Source organism: Xyrauchen texanus, chromosome 2 (assembly GCF_025860055.1).
Source record: "Xyrauchen texanus isolate HMW12.3.18 chromosome 2, RBS_HiC_50CHRs, whole genome shotgun sequence".
NCBI lineage: Eukaryota > Metazoa > Chordata > Actinopteri > Cypriniformes > Catostomidae > Xyrauchen > Xyrauchen texanus.
Window position 1 is genome coordinate 21,037,557 of NC_068277.1, and position 16,828 is coordinate 21,054,384.

Genomic DNA, 16,828 nt, shown 5'->3' on the forward strand with positions numbered 1-16,828 from the left:
TAGAGAGCATCCTGACTGGCTGCATCACTGCCTGGTACGGCAATAGCACCGCACACAACTGCAAAGCCCTGCAAAGGGTGGTACGAACTGCCAGAAACATCATCGGAGGTGAGCTTCCCTCCCTCCAGGACATATACACAAGGCGGTGTGTGAAAAAAGCTTGGAGGATCATCAGAGACTCCAGCCACCCGAGACATGGGCTGTTCTCACTGCTACCATCAGGCAGCCGGTATCGCAGCATCAGGACCCGCACCAGCCGACTACATGACAGCTTCTTCCCCCAAGCAATCCGACTTTTGAACACTTGATCTCTCACGATCAATATACATCAGCACTGCACTTTATTAATCTTATATCTCACACTGGACTGTCAACATATTCTCCTCAATATACTATGTCATATATATATATATATATATATATATATATATATATATATATATATATATATATATATTTCATATACTCCTTACTTATTGTATTGTATATTGTGTGTATTGTTTACTGTACATTGTATATAATTATTGTGTTGTGTAAGTATGTGTACATTTGATATGTAAATTGTGTTGTGTAAGTATGTTGTTTATTGTAATTGGTATATGTCTCGTCACTGTCATGACTGCTATGTTGCTCGGAACTGCACACAAGACTTTCACCTACTGTTGCACTTGTGTACATGGTAGTGTGACAATAAAGTGATTTGATTTGATTTTGATTTGACTTTCTCTATCAGATTCAACACATATGCAGTGAAGGGGACAGAGCTTTTATGAATTTGAAATTGATTGGAAATTACACAAATACTTGTTGCAGGGAACTAATTTATATACAGCAATGGCAACATGCATAGTTAGAGGAATAGTTCACCCAAAAATTATAAGTCTCTCATCATGTTCTCACCATTATGCTGTCTCAATCTCGTATGACTTTCCTTCTTCTGCGGAACACAAACAAAGTTTGACGCATGCAAAGAGTGTGTGTACGGCACGTGTACAAGGGCATTGTTTCGAGCTTCAAATCATGATCATTTGTATGCTGCAGAAGAATGAAAGTCATATGAGTTTTAGAGGGCATAATGGTGAGATTTTTGGGAGAACTGTTAATTTAAGTGCACAAGGGCTAGCATTGTATATTCTGCAGTGCAAATGTGTTCTTTCATGACATCATATAAAGAAAAAAAGAACATTGTATCATTCTAAAATTCGGTTTCCATTCCACATTTGTAAACTCCTTAAGGACAACTCTCCCAACAATCTTTACTTCGTACTCTCATCCAGAGATGCTGGTTATTAAAGTAGGAATGGGCATGAGGCTAATATGGTTAAGCCAGACAGGATGTTGGGGCACTGTTCATAATTATCTTTGTTTGCCGAGTAAAGTGAGTAACATAGGAAAAAATATTTTCTGGTATATTTTTAGATATGTCAACAAAGCAAAAATGCTGATTACAAACTTTGGTGCCATGCTCACCACTCGCAGTGGTTTTCTATGCTTTTCTGTGCTTCTTCAGAACATGACAACTGACGCACTTTACATGCGCAGAAGTTTTGTTCCGAATACATGTAAACAAATATTTGTAATGGATTGCAAATTTTAGGGTACATACTGTATAAACAGTACTGCAATTTGATTGATATCATTTGGATTGAATAAAATTACTGCATGTGAACATATACTGCATTGGCATGGAGCATGTCTATGCGTGTTAAGAGAAAGTTTGCTTTAACTTGGTGTAGAGGGACAAATTCAGAGGTGGTGATAGCATAGCAAGGTTCAGATGGTTACACAGAGGGTTGCTGAGTCAGTTCCAGGTGTGAGCCATGAGCTATTTTTACATTAAGCAAGTTTCCAAAATGGTTATGGTCAAAGTTCTGTCTTGAACAATCCCTTTCATCTACATCATCCAAAAAGCATCAAACATGCAACATAATTTGTAATCTTACACATGGAGTTGAAATGCATGGAATACTCATACAAGCCAAAGCAAAGATAATGGGGAAGTAAAATTGCCAATTTCTCAAAGAACCAAATAACAAATAAATCTAACAATACTAACTTGTTGAACTTGAATATTCCCATTATTATAAAGTCTAAAGGAAAATAAGGTCTAAATCTTAAATATTTCGAAGAAAATATTCTTAAAGGTTATGTGTGTAATTTTTATGATGTTTCTTTCTCCTATCAGCTTAATATGCTGAGACAACTTTAAGTACGCTATTTGTAGGTAAATTTCCAAAAACTAAAAATTAAATACACTGTGACTCAGTGGCACGACCAAATATTGCTCTGTTTGAACATTCATATTGATGATTCTTAGCCGCCATTGACTGCTCAGGTTTAAGGACAGAGGCAGGTGGCTGACTAAATTCATGCACATGTTCTTTTTAAGGTGTCTGGTGTCCCTTTACCCCTCCCATCCCATGTTCTACTCAGCCTTACCATCATACACTTCTGTGATTTTATACTCACCGCAGAACCAGCCCTGACCTGGAAGCCTCCACAAAACTTGTATAGTTTGTTTTAAAAAACTATAACTGTAATTTTTAGCAAAACTGTACAAAACATCCTTCAATTAAAGCACAGTCTTAAACATGTTTACATTTCAGCCCCTTATGGGTCACAAGGTGAGTAGCAAAGAATAACACAAACAAGGTTTTTTATCTCTGTTCCTTTCTCTCTTGGAGATGTTGGTATTCAAATGGTTAGGTTCAGTTCGTACATTTAAGATATAGAACAACAATCTTTCATTAATTTATTTTATAAATTTATTTAGGTTAACCTTTTAGATTTATACATATAAGTACCAGGTTCCCAGATGGCACAGTGCTTGTGCAGGCCATTCTAATAGCAAAAGAACAGCTGGTATGAATGTGATACCTGTTTTTTAACAGAGTGTGCCCCCATGGAGCCTGGCAGACTGTCACTCCTCATTTTATTTTCATATTCACTTGAACCTGGAGCTAATTATGTAGTGACTTAATGAAAAGGATGGGAGAACAGAAAGATGCAACTGTGTATATGTATATGAGCGTGTATGTGCATACGTGTGTGTGCACTCCCAAATTTCAGCCAACGCACATCTTGACCTGACAAAGCATTTCACAGGATCATCACTTGAGTAGATAAGAAAGTTAGAGGAGGAGTCAGATGGAACTGTATTGGATTCTGATTTGATTGTAGATTTTAATTCGGACTGACAGCTATGACATGGACTAACAAAGTCTTTACAGAGGCTACTGAGTGACATCAGAATTTAAATAGAGTGCTCTTATAATAGAAAAGAGTGAATCCCCTAAATTACTGTTCTGTGTATGGATTACAGTCACTCCAAAATCTGCTATAGTTGACACAGTGATAACCACAGCAATGTTTTGGCATCTAACTGCTATATACAAGAAATGTTAATGACAACATGCGATTCTTAGTGAACCGCCGTTAACAAAAGCGCTGTGGTTTGTTGAATGCTTGCTACACCTCAAGTCTGAGGTAATGCAACAGTGGAATTAGTTTAATTTTGGCTTGTGCATCTGGTGACAGACATTTTATATAGAAGCAACTAGAGATGAAACATACAGTAGATATACAGTAATTTCCTCAGCATTGCCCCCTTAAGAACACTAAATTTTCACAAAGTTTTAGTAATGCCTTACTAACAATTTACAACCTTACTTCATCTTCTTTGAGAAAAACTCTGAATGTCTTTAACAGACACTGAGATGCCAGAGCTGTTGACAGTGTTCAAATACAATGTGCTGAGGCAAACTAAAAAAAGAAAAGGAAGATTCATAATAAGTATCCTATTTACACTACCGGTCAAAAGATTTGAAACACTTGACTGAAATGTTTCTCATGATCTTAAAAATCTTTTGATCTGTAAAAATATAATTGTGACACCATATTAATTTATATTATTATAAAACAAACAAATTTATATACTGTATATATATATATATATATATATATATATATATATATATATATATATATATATATATATACACTCACCTAAATGATTATTAGGAACACCTGTTCAATTTCTCATTAATGCAATTATCTAATCAACCAATCACATGGCAGTTGCTTCAATGCATTTAGGGGTGTGGTCCTGGTCAAGACAATCTCCTGAACTCCAAACTGAATGTCAGAATGGGAAAGTAAGGTAATTTAAGCAATTTTGAGTGTGGCATGGTTGTTGGTGCCAGACGGGCCGGTCTGAGTATTTCACAATCTGCTCAGTTACTGGGATTTTCACGCACAACCATTTCTAGGGTTTACAAAGAATGGTGTGAAAAGGGAAAAACATCCAGTATGCGGCAGTCCTGTGGGCGAAAATGCCTTGTTGATGCTAGAGGTCAGAGGAGAATGGGCCGACTGATTCAAGCTGATAGAAGAGCAACTTTGCCTGAAATAACCACTCGTTATAACCGAGGTATGCAGCAAAGCATTTGTGAAGCCACAACACGCACAACCTTGAGGCGGATGGGCTACAACAACAGAAGACCCCACCGGGTACCACTCATCTCCACTACAAATAGGAAAAAGAGGTTACAATTTGCAAGAGCTCACCAAAATTGGACAGTTGAAGACTGGAAAAATGTTGCCTGGTCTGATGAGTCTCGATTTCTGTTGAGACATTCAGATGGTAGAGTCAGAATTTGGCGTAAACAGAACGAAAACATGGATCCATCATGCCTTGTTACCACTGTGCAGGCTGGTGGTGGTGGTGTAATGGTGTGGGGGATGTTTTCTTGGCACACTTTAGGCCCCTTAGTGCCAATTAGGCATTGTTTAAATGCCACGGCCTACCTGAGCATTGTTTCTGACCATGTCCATCCCTTTATGGCCACCATGTACCCATCCTCTGATAGGCTACTTCCAGCAGGATAACGCACCATGTCACAAAGCTCGAATCATTTCAAATTGGTTTCTTGAACATGACAATTAGTTCACTGTACTAAAATGGCCCCCACAGTCACCAGATCTCAACCCAATAGAGCATCTTTGGGATGTGGTGGAACGGGAGCTTCGTGCCCTGGATGTGCATCCCACAAATCTCCATCAACTGCAAGATGCTATCCTATCAATATGGGCCAACATTTCTAAAGAATGCTTTCAGCACCTTGTTGAATCAATGCCATGTAGAATTAAGGCAGTTCTGAAGGCGAAAGGGGGTCAAACACAGTATTAGTATGGTGTTCCTAATAATCCTTTAGGTGAGTGTATATATATATATATATATAAAAATAAAAAAAAGATTTTGAAATTGATGACTTGGACCAAATAATAAAGAAAAGCAGCCAATAAGTGCCCAACATAGATGGGAACTCCTTCAATACTGTTTAAAAAGCATCCCAGGGAGAATACCTCAAGAAGTTGTTTGAGAAAATGTCAAGAGTGCATATCTGCAAATTCTAGGCAAAGGGTGACCTTTTGTGTTCAACAGAAGAAAAAAACTGCATATGGGTTTAACAACATGAGGGTTTAACATGATTACACTGGAACTTGACATGTTTCTACTAAATGTTCCAGTACCCTGACATAGACCACATTCTGCTGAGTTACTGACAAGTGCTATCTCTTATCACACATTTTTGCCTTCTCCTTTGTCCCGACTGACAGTACGTTGCGTCAACAGCCTTGGAGACCCAGGATCTCATCCCATGTTGAATTGAGGAATTAATTGCTCTTGTGTACTCAATCATGAGCACGATTTGGAGGTTCCATTTTCCCTCTAAGATAACCATTTTACCAGAGGAACCAATCATCCAGCCGCGAAGGCTGTGGGGAGGACGTAGGGTTTCAGTCCAGTCCCACGCTAACGGCGGCCCGGGCAAGCATGTCGGTACCTGGGCATCAGCCTTAGACTGGGCGTGCTGGCCCGAAGGCGGCAGCCCTGCCGAGTCATCCGCAACAGACGCCGGACCAATCTCCGATGCAGCGGCGAGCTCATCCAGCTCGGGGAGAGAGGATAGGCAGGCTGGCCGTGAGGCGAGCTGCTGTTGCCTCGAGCCGGGGCGGAAGTCAATGAGCGTTCGGGGGGCGGGTGGTTCGCGGGGACGTACCCGGCGAAACCGCGTCCGCTGCCATCCCCAAATCGCCTCCATCGCCAGCTGGAGGTCATCCTCAATCCCGTAGGAAGAAGGAGCGACACAGGGGGTGGCTGGAGTGGCGTTCCTTCTGAGGAAGGAAAGCCGCGACCGCAACGTTGCCATGGTCATGTTCTCGCAGTGAGAACATGCAAATTCTGTCTGCCAATTTCTCATTGGCCTTTTCTCATAGATCAGAGATGCAAAAGGCTCTCAAGAAAGACCCCTAGTGTCGCTTCTTCGACACAGCGTCGAAGTGAGTGACAGACAGGGAACTGAAGCTGACACGTGCCCAACCTACTGAAGCCAAAAAAAACAGTCAACCTACTCTTTCCAAATTATATACTCATTTGAAATTTACTTGTAATATAGCAAGAGTTATATCAACAACTTTTATGTTTTGTTTTATTTTGTTCTGTTTTTGTTTTTTTTCTTGTCCTTGTTCTTTTGTTTTGTCCTTTTTGGAGCTTGAATGCAGTAGTCACAACTGAATGGAAGAGAGGATATTCTTTTTCCAGGAGGAAAAACTTTCCTTTTGTGTTCCACCAAAAAAAATATATAAAAAATATATATTTAAGGGTTTGGAACAAAAAGAGGTTTGGTAATTAACAGAACTTTAATTCTGTGGTGAAATATGCCTTTAACACTTCACACAAACATGTATTTGTGCTGTAGAAATCTCTTTACATAGCAAAATATTTCTCCTCAGCTGGTTGTAGTTAACAGCAGCTGTGTTCTCCCTTATTTGTTGTCTACACACTTTTTCCCCTCATATTTTGCACAGAAAAACTTGTGAATTCTTTAGGAAGAATGGGTGGTGGGTCAAAGAGAGAGAGTGAGAGAAAAGATAATAAAAGAGAAGCTGCATTGCTTATAAGGAAAATCTGTGAAACCATTTTTGTTTCAGAAAAACTTAGAAAAGTTCATACAGTGGGTTTGACAGACCGATGGATTGCATGTACAGTATCTCCTCTATGCTGTTTGTCAGTGTTGTTAACTTAGACACAATAGGATGTGAATCACATTGGCAGAACCGAGCCACACAGGGTCAAGGAACTGATTGAGCAAATAACAGCAAAATGGAGAACAACAAAAATAATTGTTATTGTTCTTTCTTGTTCTTTTATTTGTTTTCATTTATTGATTCTGAAATTAGTTTTTATTATAATTTAATTTACACCGTTTGTTATAATGACTGGTGACTTAACTGCTCTGGCTAGAGCGTTGTGGTTGCATAATTTGTCATGCTAATAAAGCATATTGAAACTGCTGTGTTCCTTGTCTATGTCACAGCGGCTAGGCTAAATCTTTCAGTGAGTACACAGTGTTGAAAATGCTTTCTTAAAATCCAGTGATTTTTATTCTGCATTTGTCTTCCTTAAGGCCATAAAGTTTCGGGTTCACTTGAGGTTTACAATGTCATGCATGTGGTTGTCACAACACTAGGAGGGGCTGCTCAAATCTGCATTGCTCCCATGGAGATATGTTGCCGCAGGCAATTTGTCAATACTGCTAGAGTCAACATGTCGCTCAAGACATTTCTCACCAGAAAACCTGTCGGTCAAAACTCCACACCAAAATAGACATGCTCTCATCCTCACAGCAAAAGACTTCTAAATGAGCACACATCCACATCAGTCACACTGAATTCACATGCATTGAGCTAACATCACAGTTTTGGATGTAATGGAAATCCTGTTCCGTTATGGCTGGCTGACTGGCTGATGGTAGAACAAAGGGGAGGTGTAAGGAGATTTCTCTGTTTCTCTTTAATGTGACTCACTGAATCTGAAAGCTCATTTTGCTGGGGTTTGTAATTCCTGGAGATTTCTGCTGAAGTTTTCAGAAATATTGAGAATCATTTCTCACTTCGTACCTATACAGTAAAATGTAAGTCTGTCAACGCTGATGGGTAATGAATGTTTTAATGTTCTCTCTTTTTTCAATTGCATTAAGAACAAACAGCTGCATACAAAAAGTTATTTAAATGATAAGTGCAAATTGAGTCAAAAGTAATATTAAAGGAATAGTTCACCCAACAATTACAATTCTGTCATAATTTATTCACCCTAATTTAGTTCCAAACCGTATGACTTACTTTCTTATTCTGAACTCAAAATTCAGGTTAGTTAATTAGGTGTTTTATAAATATTGCGCTCTTTCTTTTCAATACAATAGCATGTGACAGTGACTCACTTTGAAGCTTAAAAAGCAACCAAAATTGTCATAAAAGTTGTAAATGCACCTTGTGTGTTATATTCCAAGTCTTCTGAAGGCATCCAATATGTTTTGTTGATGAACAACCCAACATTTAAGCCATTATTAGTGAAGATTTAGATGTCTGTTGTGCATTATATGACTTTTATGTTATATTTTTTAAGCTTTAAAGTGAGTCACTATCCATTGCCATTATATTAAAAAGACAGACTGGGATATTCATTAAAACATCTCATTTTGAGTTCCACATAAAAAAGAAAGTCATACAGGTTTGGAACTACAGTACATGAGGGTCAGTAAATGACAGAAGAATGTAACTTTTTGTGTGAACTAGGAAATAAATCTGCAGAGTAAAAATAAACAAATCTAACAATATATTCTCTATCTCTACCTCTCTCTCTATCTCCCTCTCTCTCTCTAAAACACACAATTGCAGTGCTGTTCAACTTGATTCCTGTGGGTCTGAGGATAGTGGCCATCCAAAGCACCAAGACGGGTCTCTACATTGGTATGAACAGTGAAGGCTACCTCTACACTTCGGTATTTACACATTTGATTTATATTCTCCTGATACAAACCTGTCATGACCTGTACTAACACAAACTAGTATGGCAATGCCCGTGTTTTATTCCTCAAGGAAAGTTAATTGTGACAATTTTTTGTGTCTCAGACCATGAGTGTGAGTACTGTTCTTTTGGAGTTTTTCTCTCTAGTTAAACTCTTGTGAGTAAGACCTGCTTTCTCTGAAAGATGTTTCACTTGGCAGTGTACTGGTATCCTACTGCAGGAAAGCAGTCTCTCAACTCTCTTTCTCATTAGAAGAGGAGAGGATGTCTCATCTCTTAAGTAGATCAGATCCCAACAACCTTTTAAAGTAAACCCACAACATGCATGCAGGTGATGAGAAATGTATACAAAATCTACAGTGGCTCTAAGTCAATGCGGATGGATGAAGTCAATTCCCCTTATATATCCCATGAAATCAAAATCAAAGTTTTGTGGCTTGTAGTTTATGTCTGTTAGCTTAGTCATCAATATGCTAGTGTACTCCTAAATATTGACAAAATTTACTTTAAGCAGATATGCAAACCCACTTTTTATTAGGTGGTCTTGAACTACTATGCCCTCAAGCATTTCATATAATGTACTTATTACGTACATGTGCATTGTTTCATTGTACTTATATTCAAAGTACCTACATTTAATTACATCTGTAGTTACACTGTTAACCTTACCCCTAATCCTAATCCTAACCTTACCCCAACACCTACCCTAAACCTAACCCTAATATAAACCCTAACCGTACCTTTAAACCTACACGTACCTCAACCTCAGTGACAGAAAATGTGACTCTTAAGAGAATTTTGCAAAACAACATACACTGTAGTTACACAATAAGTATATTTTATTGTATGAATTTTAATGTTAGTACATAGTAGTTAAAAACACTTCATATAAAGTGTGACCGATATTTTATGCTGCAATCACTCATTTTGAATGCTGAATGTCAAATGTTTGGGGGCCACTATACAAACACACACAGGCATTCACACATACTCATACACACTAGTTTATGCAGAATCATGTTTAAAGTGGCACACTAGTAATTCAATACAAATATGTGAAAACTAAAGCTCTTTTTCAAAGTAGTTATGCATAACAGTGTCTGCTAAAAGCCTTCAATGTGTAACACAAGGCCACACTTGCACACAATGAAAAAAAAACACTTTCTTGCACTACCCTCTCATCTGTAATGACCACTCTCTCTCTCTCTCTCTCAAACACACAGAGAAACACACAGAAACACACATATGCCCTATCGCCTCTCTCTCTCTCTTTCTATTCTCTTAGAAGGACAGAATCAGTAGAGGATGTGTCCTCATGGGAAGAACAGTGACCCATTTTCCACAGAGGGAAATGACCATACATTTAAAAGAAAAAGATGAGAGAGGGGAAAAAAGAGAAAATACCTATATGAGACAACCTCAAGCAGGGTGACCTCTTTTTTCTTCCCTCTCTTCACCTCCTTTCTGCGAAGCACTCACAACATTCTACCTGTGTCCTAACTTTCAGCTTTTTTGTAATAATGAGAGACTAGTATGAAGCCAGCAAAGCATGTCTCAAAATGCAATTCAAACCAGAGTCATATGCTTTGATTTCGGCAAAAGTTCAAAAGCTCTGTGGCTGAAATCTGTCTGTGCTTACCAAATTCTAACCACTGCCCCCAGTGGCCAAATAATGATGTGTTGTTGACATATGGGCATATGTGAGCTGCAGTTCCCAGGTGAAATATCTACAGAGTGGCACAAAAAGAGTTGTAAATAATGTCAAATAATCAGCAGGAATTCCTATTTTATCAACCATATGCCCTAACCCAAACCCTAAACCTAACCATCAATGGAGTAAAAATGTAATATTAGAGCAAAAAAGCAACATCCATATTGCACTTACCATTGTTTATTGGTATCAGGAGTACTACAGGGAAATGTGAACACATTTGAAATCCTGCAAAAATGGCTGATGCCACTATTCTGCAGTATGGTTTTGATTTCAGGGTTGATTTAAAAAAAAAAAAAAAAAACTGGTTACAGGACTTTCAGTCACAGCTCACTCCTGAGCTTCAGAGGAATCTAAACGAATACAATCAAAACATATTCTGTTGTTTACTTTATTTATATATTTTGTGAGAAATTAATTCTTGACACTATTTACTGCTTTATAATGTGCTGTGAGAAGAAAACAGATGGTACTTAAGTTGTTTTCAATGGAGTTATTATGCTCAGTTCCAGAATTCTGTTTTGTTACAGTTTGGTGGCAATCTGCTCAGCATTACTGCACTGAAATCAAATAGCAGAAAACCTTTGCAATAAGAAGAAGAAGAAAAAAAATCACAACTTTTCCATTAGGACTACTTTACCAAAATTCAATGTACAAAACGCTACCAAATTCCAAAATGTCATATAGTCAGAAAAATTTCCAGGTTTAACCTGGTGGTTGTTCATTTGATGATTCTATTTGTAGTAGGTCGATGTGCCAGCTCTTGGTTAAAAGTTTAAAGTGATTTTTGAAGGCTTGGAAATGTGTAAGGTTTAAAAGATCTCTCTTTTTAACCCTTTCACGCCAACACCCACACACGCAGGTGGAATGATATATGTAAGGGATAATGTACTGTCAGGCAGTCATTATCATAAAATAAAGTGCCAGGTTGATCAAGGGTGTAACGAGTCAGAGGCAGACACAGAGTGAAGATCCATATGCAGAGTTTATTAGAGAGAGTAGTCAAACAGGCAGAGATCAAATACCAGGTAAGCAATCCACACAATGAAATACATTTAGAAAGGGTAGACAAAAGGGGTAAATCCAAGGAACAGGCTAAGTTCAAAACAGGCTGGCAATAGAAGATGATAAATGCTCAAAAATGCAAGACAACAGAGTGAATTGGGAAGACTTTGCAGTGAAGTGAAGTAGAGTGGAGACGATATACACTGGGAGTTGATGAGGGAATGGAAATCAGGTGTGAGAGTTAACTGCGGGAGGAAAGGTATTCTGGGAAATGTAGTCTGGAAACGGGTTAATACTCAGGGAAGGGAATCTCATGTGAACAGATCTGGAGGTAGTGACAGTACTTCCCATGTGAGGCCCCAGGGGGTTGGCCTCAGGGCCTGGGAGTCGGGCAGTCAGGATGGGCTAGGTGGAATTTCAAGATGAGAGAAGGGTCTATAATATCCTCTGATGAGACCCAGGACTGCTTCTCAGGTCCGTAGCCCTCCCAATTTACCAGATATTGAGTCTACCCCAACGTCGAGAGACTTGGAAAGTTTTAACTTGGTATGCGATTACCCCATTGAGGTCAAGGGGGGTTGTTGTCAGTTGAGATACTGGAAGACTCATTCACAGGTTTGAGGGACACATGGAAAGTAGGAGAGATGCTGTAGTGAGGGGGCAGTTGAAGTTTGTAACAGGCAGGATTCATTTGTTTGATGATCTTGAAAGGTCCAACATACCTTGGGGAGAATTTTTTGCAGGGTAGTCGCAGGTGAAGGTCTCAAGTGGACAGCCATACTCGTTGGCCAGGACGGAGGGTAGGGATAGTTCGACGACATCGGTCGGCATGTATCTTCTGCTGATGGATGGTTCTCTGTAGGAGAACATGAGCCGTCTCCCAGACTTGGTTGCTGCGCTGCATCCAATGGTTCACTGCAGGTAACTCCAGACCAGGGAAAGAGTGGAAGCTGGTATCCCAGGATACATTGGAAAGGATTTAAACCAGTAGAAGGACTGCAAAGGGAGTTTCAGGCATATTTTGCCCATGGGAGAAATCAACACCAATCATGCTGGTTAGAGAGACAGAAGGTGTGGAGATATCGACCTACTTCTTGTTTCAGTAGACAAACAAGAAGTGTCTACTCAAACTGGCGTTTGGCTGCACTGATAGAGTTATGGAGGGCATAACTGGCTTGTTTATGCTCCTCCGCATTCCCGGAATTAAAAGCAGAGGTGCGCGCATTAAGTGCCGAGCGAACATCGCCGTTAACCGATGGTTTCTGGTTGGGGTAGATCCGTATTGTTTTGGTTGGCACAACGTCCTCTATGCACTTCCTGATGAAACACGTTATGCTATCAGCGTAAGCCTCGATGTCGTCATCAGAGGCGGACCGGAACATCTCCCAGTCTGCGTGATCAAAACAGTCTTGTAGTCTGTCGTAGTGTGGGGCCGGGTCGTGATTATACACACCCGGTCCCTTTTCATGCTAATAAAGCCTCCGAGAGGGATAAAGGCCTACTGCAGAGGATTGTGCGGGAGAGAGAGCTAGTTTACGGACATGTCTGTCATGTGTGTGTGTTTGTCTTTTAAGTTTCTCATAAAAATATTATTTATATTGTAAAGCCGGTTCTCACCTCCTCCTTTCCATTGAACTACATTACACTTATACTTTGATTATTGCAATAATAAGTTGTAACGTATTCAATGGAAAGGAGGAGTCGAGAACCGGCTTGATAATATAAATGATAGTTTTATGGTAAACTTAAAACAAAGACACAAACACATATGACGGACATGTCCGCTAACGATCTCTCTCTCCCGCACGGCCCTCTGCAGTCAGCCTTTAAACCTCACGGAGGCATAATTAGCCTAATACGGGACCGGGTGTGTAGTATCATGACCCGGCCCCGCCCTCTGCCCTGCCACATTCCTCCCTCGTTCTCTCAGGCTGGGGAGCCCCCGGCCTGACGTACATCCCCCCCTCTTTCCCTGGGGGAGGGTGCGCCTTCCGCGCTGTCTGCCGGCAGGTCATCCCCATCTACCTGGACGAGGGAGGGGACAAGGGGAGGGAAACAGAAGTAATTAAAATGGGGGGTTCTTCCTGTAACAGTGTAGTACCCCCCAAAAAAACGTACAATTTAAAAGAGGATAAAGGCCAACGCAGAGCGACAGTGAGAGAGAGAGAGGAGAGAGAGGTGAAAAAAAAAAAACTCTTACTCGCCAGTTCTCCGATACGCCGCAGCTGGTTCCTCGGCCACTCCTCCACCCTTTATCGGACGACAGCCGTGCCTCTCCGGGCGGATCCGAGGCAGTCCTCCAGCCCCTGGCGGACGGAACACCCCGCCGCGTTCTCGGGGAACAGAAGGGGTCTCCCCCGCCCCTGGCAGTGGTCCTCTCGCTCCAGGCGGTCGCCAGTGAGCCCCTTCTCCCCTCGCGGTCGTCGGCCATCGTCCTCGTTCAGGCGGCTGGGCTCCTCGTCCCCCGGCAGATGGCCGCGGCTGCTCCGTTGGGGTGGACGGTAGTGGCGAGAACTCTACTACGGCGTATCCCTCCTCCTTCCTGGGCTTCGGCACCAGTGTAACGTATTCAATGGAAAGGAGGAGGCGAGAACCGGCTTGATAATATAAATGATAGTTTTATGGTAAACTTAAAACAAAGACACAAACACATATGACGGACATGTCCGCGAACGATCTCTCTCTCCCGTACGGCCCTCTGCAGTCAGCCTTTAAACCTCACGGAGGCATAATTAGCCTAATACAGGACCGGGTGTGTAGTATCACGACCCGGCCCCGCCCTCCGCCCTGCCACATAAGTGTAGGCGAGAACCGGCTTGCCCTGCCACATTCAGATTATCAGAAGCAGCTTTATTGCCAAGTATGCTTACACATACAAGGAATTTGTCTTGGTGACAGGAGCTTCCTGTGCACAGCAATACAAAACAGCAACAAGACATAGATAATAATATTTTTTTTTATACAAAAATAAAATAAAGTATATATAGAATACACAATAAGACTAATATATATATATATATATATATATATAGATAGATAGATAGATAGATAGATAGATAGATAGATAGATAGATAGATAGGTAGATAGGTAGATAGATATAGATAGATATAGATAGATATAGATATATATAGATATTTGGAAAACTCACGTGTTAGTAACTAGTCATTAACATAGCTACCTACTGGCATTGCAATCATAGGCCTATATCATTCAAATATTATCCTTGTTAAAGTTTTGTTGTGTTTTTACTGACATACCTTCTTCATTCTGATCAACTAATGCTAAATAAAGTCTGGTTGGTTCGCCGTTCAGTGAACCTGCTGCTAATTTGATTATGGGTGGTAATTCTTAAACGTGCTAGCTGATTTTAAGAGTCCTTCTTAAGGAGTGAGTAGGAGTGCTCCAAACAAGTTGACTGGGGCATGTATTAAAATCTACTTAGTGTGTGAATTGTTAAAAACAAATGAAGATAAGGCATGCATAATAAAAACCTCTGTGCCTCTGATGCAAAATGCTCTACCCCTGTGAGTGAAAATAGAAAGCATTTGTAACATGTCTGATGAACATGAGCACAAACAGCAGGTAAAAGTCAAAGTGCAAATTGTCAATTAATGCTTGTTGGTCACACTGATCGAAATTCATTTACATTTGAATCCAGAATTGCAGCCTGCCTTTTTGCCTTTGTACCCTTATGCAATTAACATTAAGACTTAGTTTCTTCTTCTTCTTTTTTTATCATTACAAAAAAAAACATTCTGGGCTATTAATAAATGAGCCGGGGCTTCAGCCCTATCAGCGAGAGTCTAGCTACGATGTCGCCATTCTGTCATCTCTCTGAATGGTTTACGGTGATGGAGGGATAGAGAACGATAAAGGCATGAGAAGGAGGAGTGCTAACCAGCAAAGTGTCTTGCAGCAAGAACAAAGAGCTTTATCAAACACAGGGAGAAGAGAGAGAGAGAGAGAGAGAGAGAGAGAGAGAGATTGACAAGAGATTGCATTCAGAGTGCAGCCCATGGGGTTGCATTCATCACTATATTTCACAATTTTTTTATTTCATCTATCTCTATTATTCCTTATCTCCTTTTCTGCCATTTCATTCTCTTTGCTCTATTTTTCTCAGCTTTCTTTCTATTTGGCATTCCCTCATTCCATGTTTACCTTGCTTTCATGCTCTCATCCTTCATCCCCAGCTCTCTCTTTCTCTCTAATGTTAGACCTTTTGAGAGGTGTATGTAAAGGTTAAGATACTTGGAAAACTCTGTGTCATTGCAGTGTGCTGTGTAGGGGACCACAGAAAATTTCTTTCTGATAAAAGTAGTGCTTTGTCTCTATAACCTGACCCAATTTGTTTTTTTGGAACTCAACACTCAGTGGAAGCCCTCCTGGGCCGGGAACACAAAAGAGAGAGAGAGAGAGAGAGAGAGAGAGAGAGAGAGAGAGAGATAAGGTGATAAAGATACAGTGTACTGTATACACACACAGACAGAGAGAGAGAGATACATATTTGTACTGATAGAGGTGACCTGACAGAATTGGGGCAGATTTTGTTGAACTGGCCAGCTTTTTCATGACAAAGTTTTAAAAGTTACTTTAATGAAGGTGTGGACCATCTAATGTGGAGACCATGACATGTAGGAGGAAAACTGCATTTGAAGCATTGTTTTTATACTGTACATTACATTCTTTCCTGTCTTTCTCTGCCCAGCACTGCAATCAAGATCAGCCTGATCTCATGAAAATTACTTGACTGTGGCTAACCTTTTGCAAAATTATATTTAGTCTTTCACATTTTGTTTTAAGGTAAAATCTGCACCGTGTGGCACCAAAAGTGTAACATTTTCTCCCAAACAGATTAAGCTTTTATGGTTAATGCTCTATCAAGTTTACAAGGAATAAATCAGACCTCCCTAACCTAAACCTAACCGATAGTGTCATAAAAAGCTAAAGTGACAAGAAAAATGCAATTGCTGAAGCAACCATGTCATTTTGTGATGCTTCTTTGACACTTTAGACTCATACGTATGTCAACCTGCATGCTTTTCAGGACTCGGTACCCTGGTCCTTTGCATCGCAAGTGCAACACTCTATTTTAAGAGCAAACGCATTATGCGCAAGGCAATGCCTTAAGTCATAAGTGCAAAGTCAGGGGCATGGCCATGAAGTTTTGGAGTTTTTGTACAAGCATGCGCTAAGATTAGGCAAAAAATGGGTTTGGCAAAATCGCCCGTGCAACGCACAA

The 16,828-nt window shown here is 40.2% G+C and overlaps 1 protein-coding gene across 2 annotated transcripts in view; it reads left to right on the forward strand.

Annotated features, from left to right (window-relative positions):
- Window positions 1-16,828, forward strand: part of fgf11a (fibroblast growth factor 11a) — a 168,861-nt gene that overhangs the window by 130,153 nt on the left and 21,880 nt on the right. For both annotated transcript variants that reach the window (XM_052145238.1, XM_052145245.1), the window contains one exon: window positions 8,740-8,843. In XM_052145238.1, coding sequence (XP_052001198.1) covers window positions 8,740-8,843 — 104 coding nt within the window. The remainder of the gene's footprint in view (window positions 1-8,739; window positions 8,844-16,828) is intronic.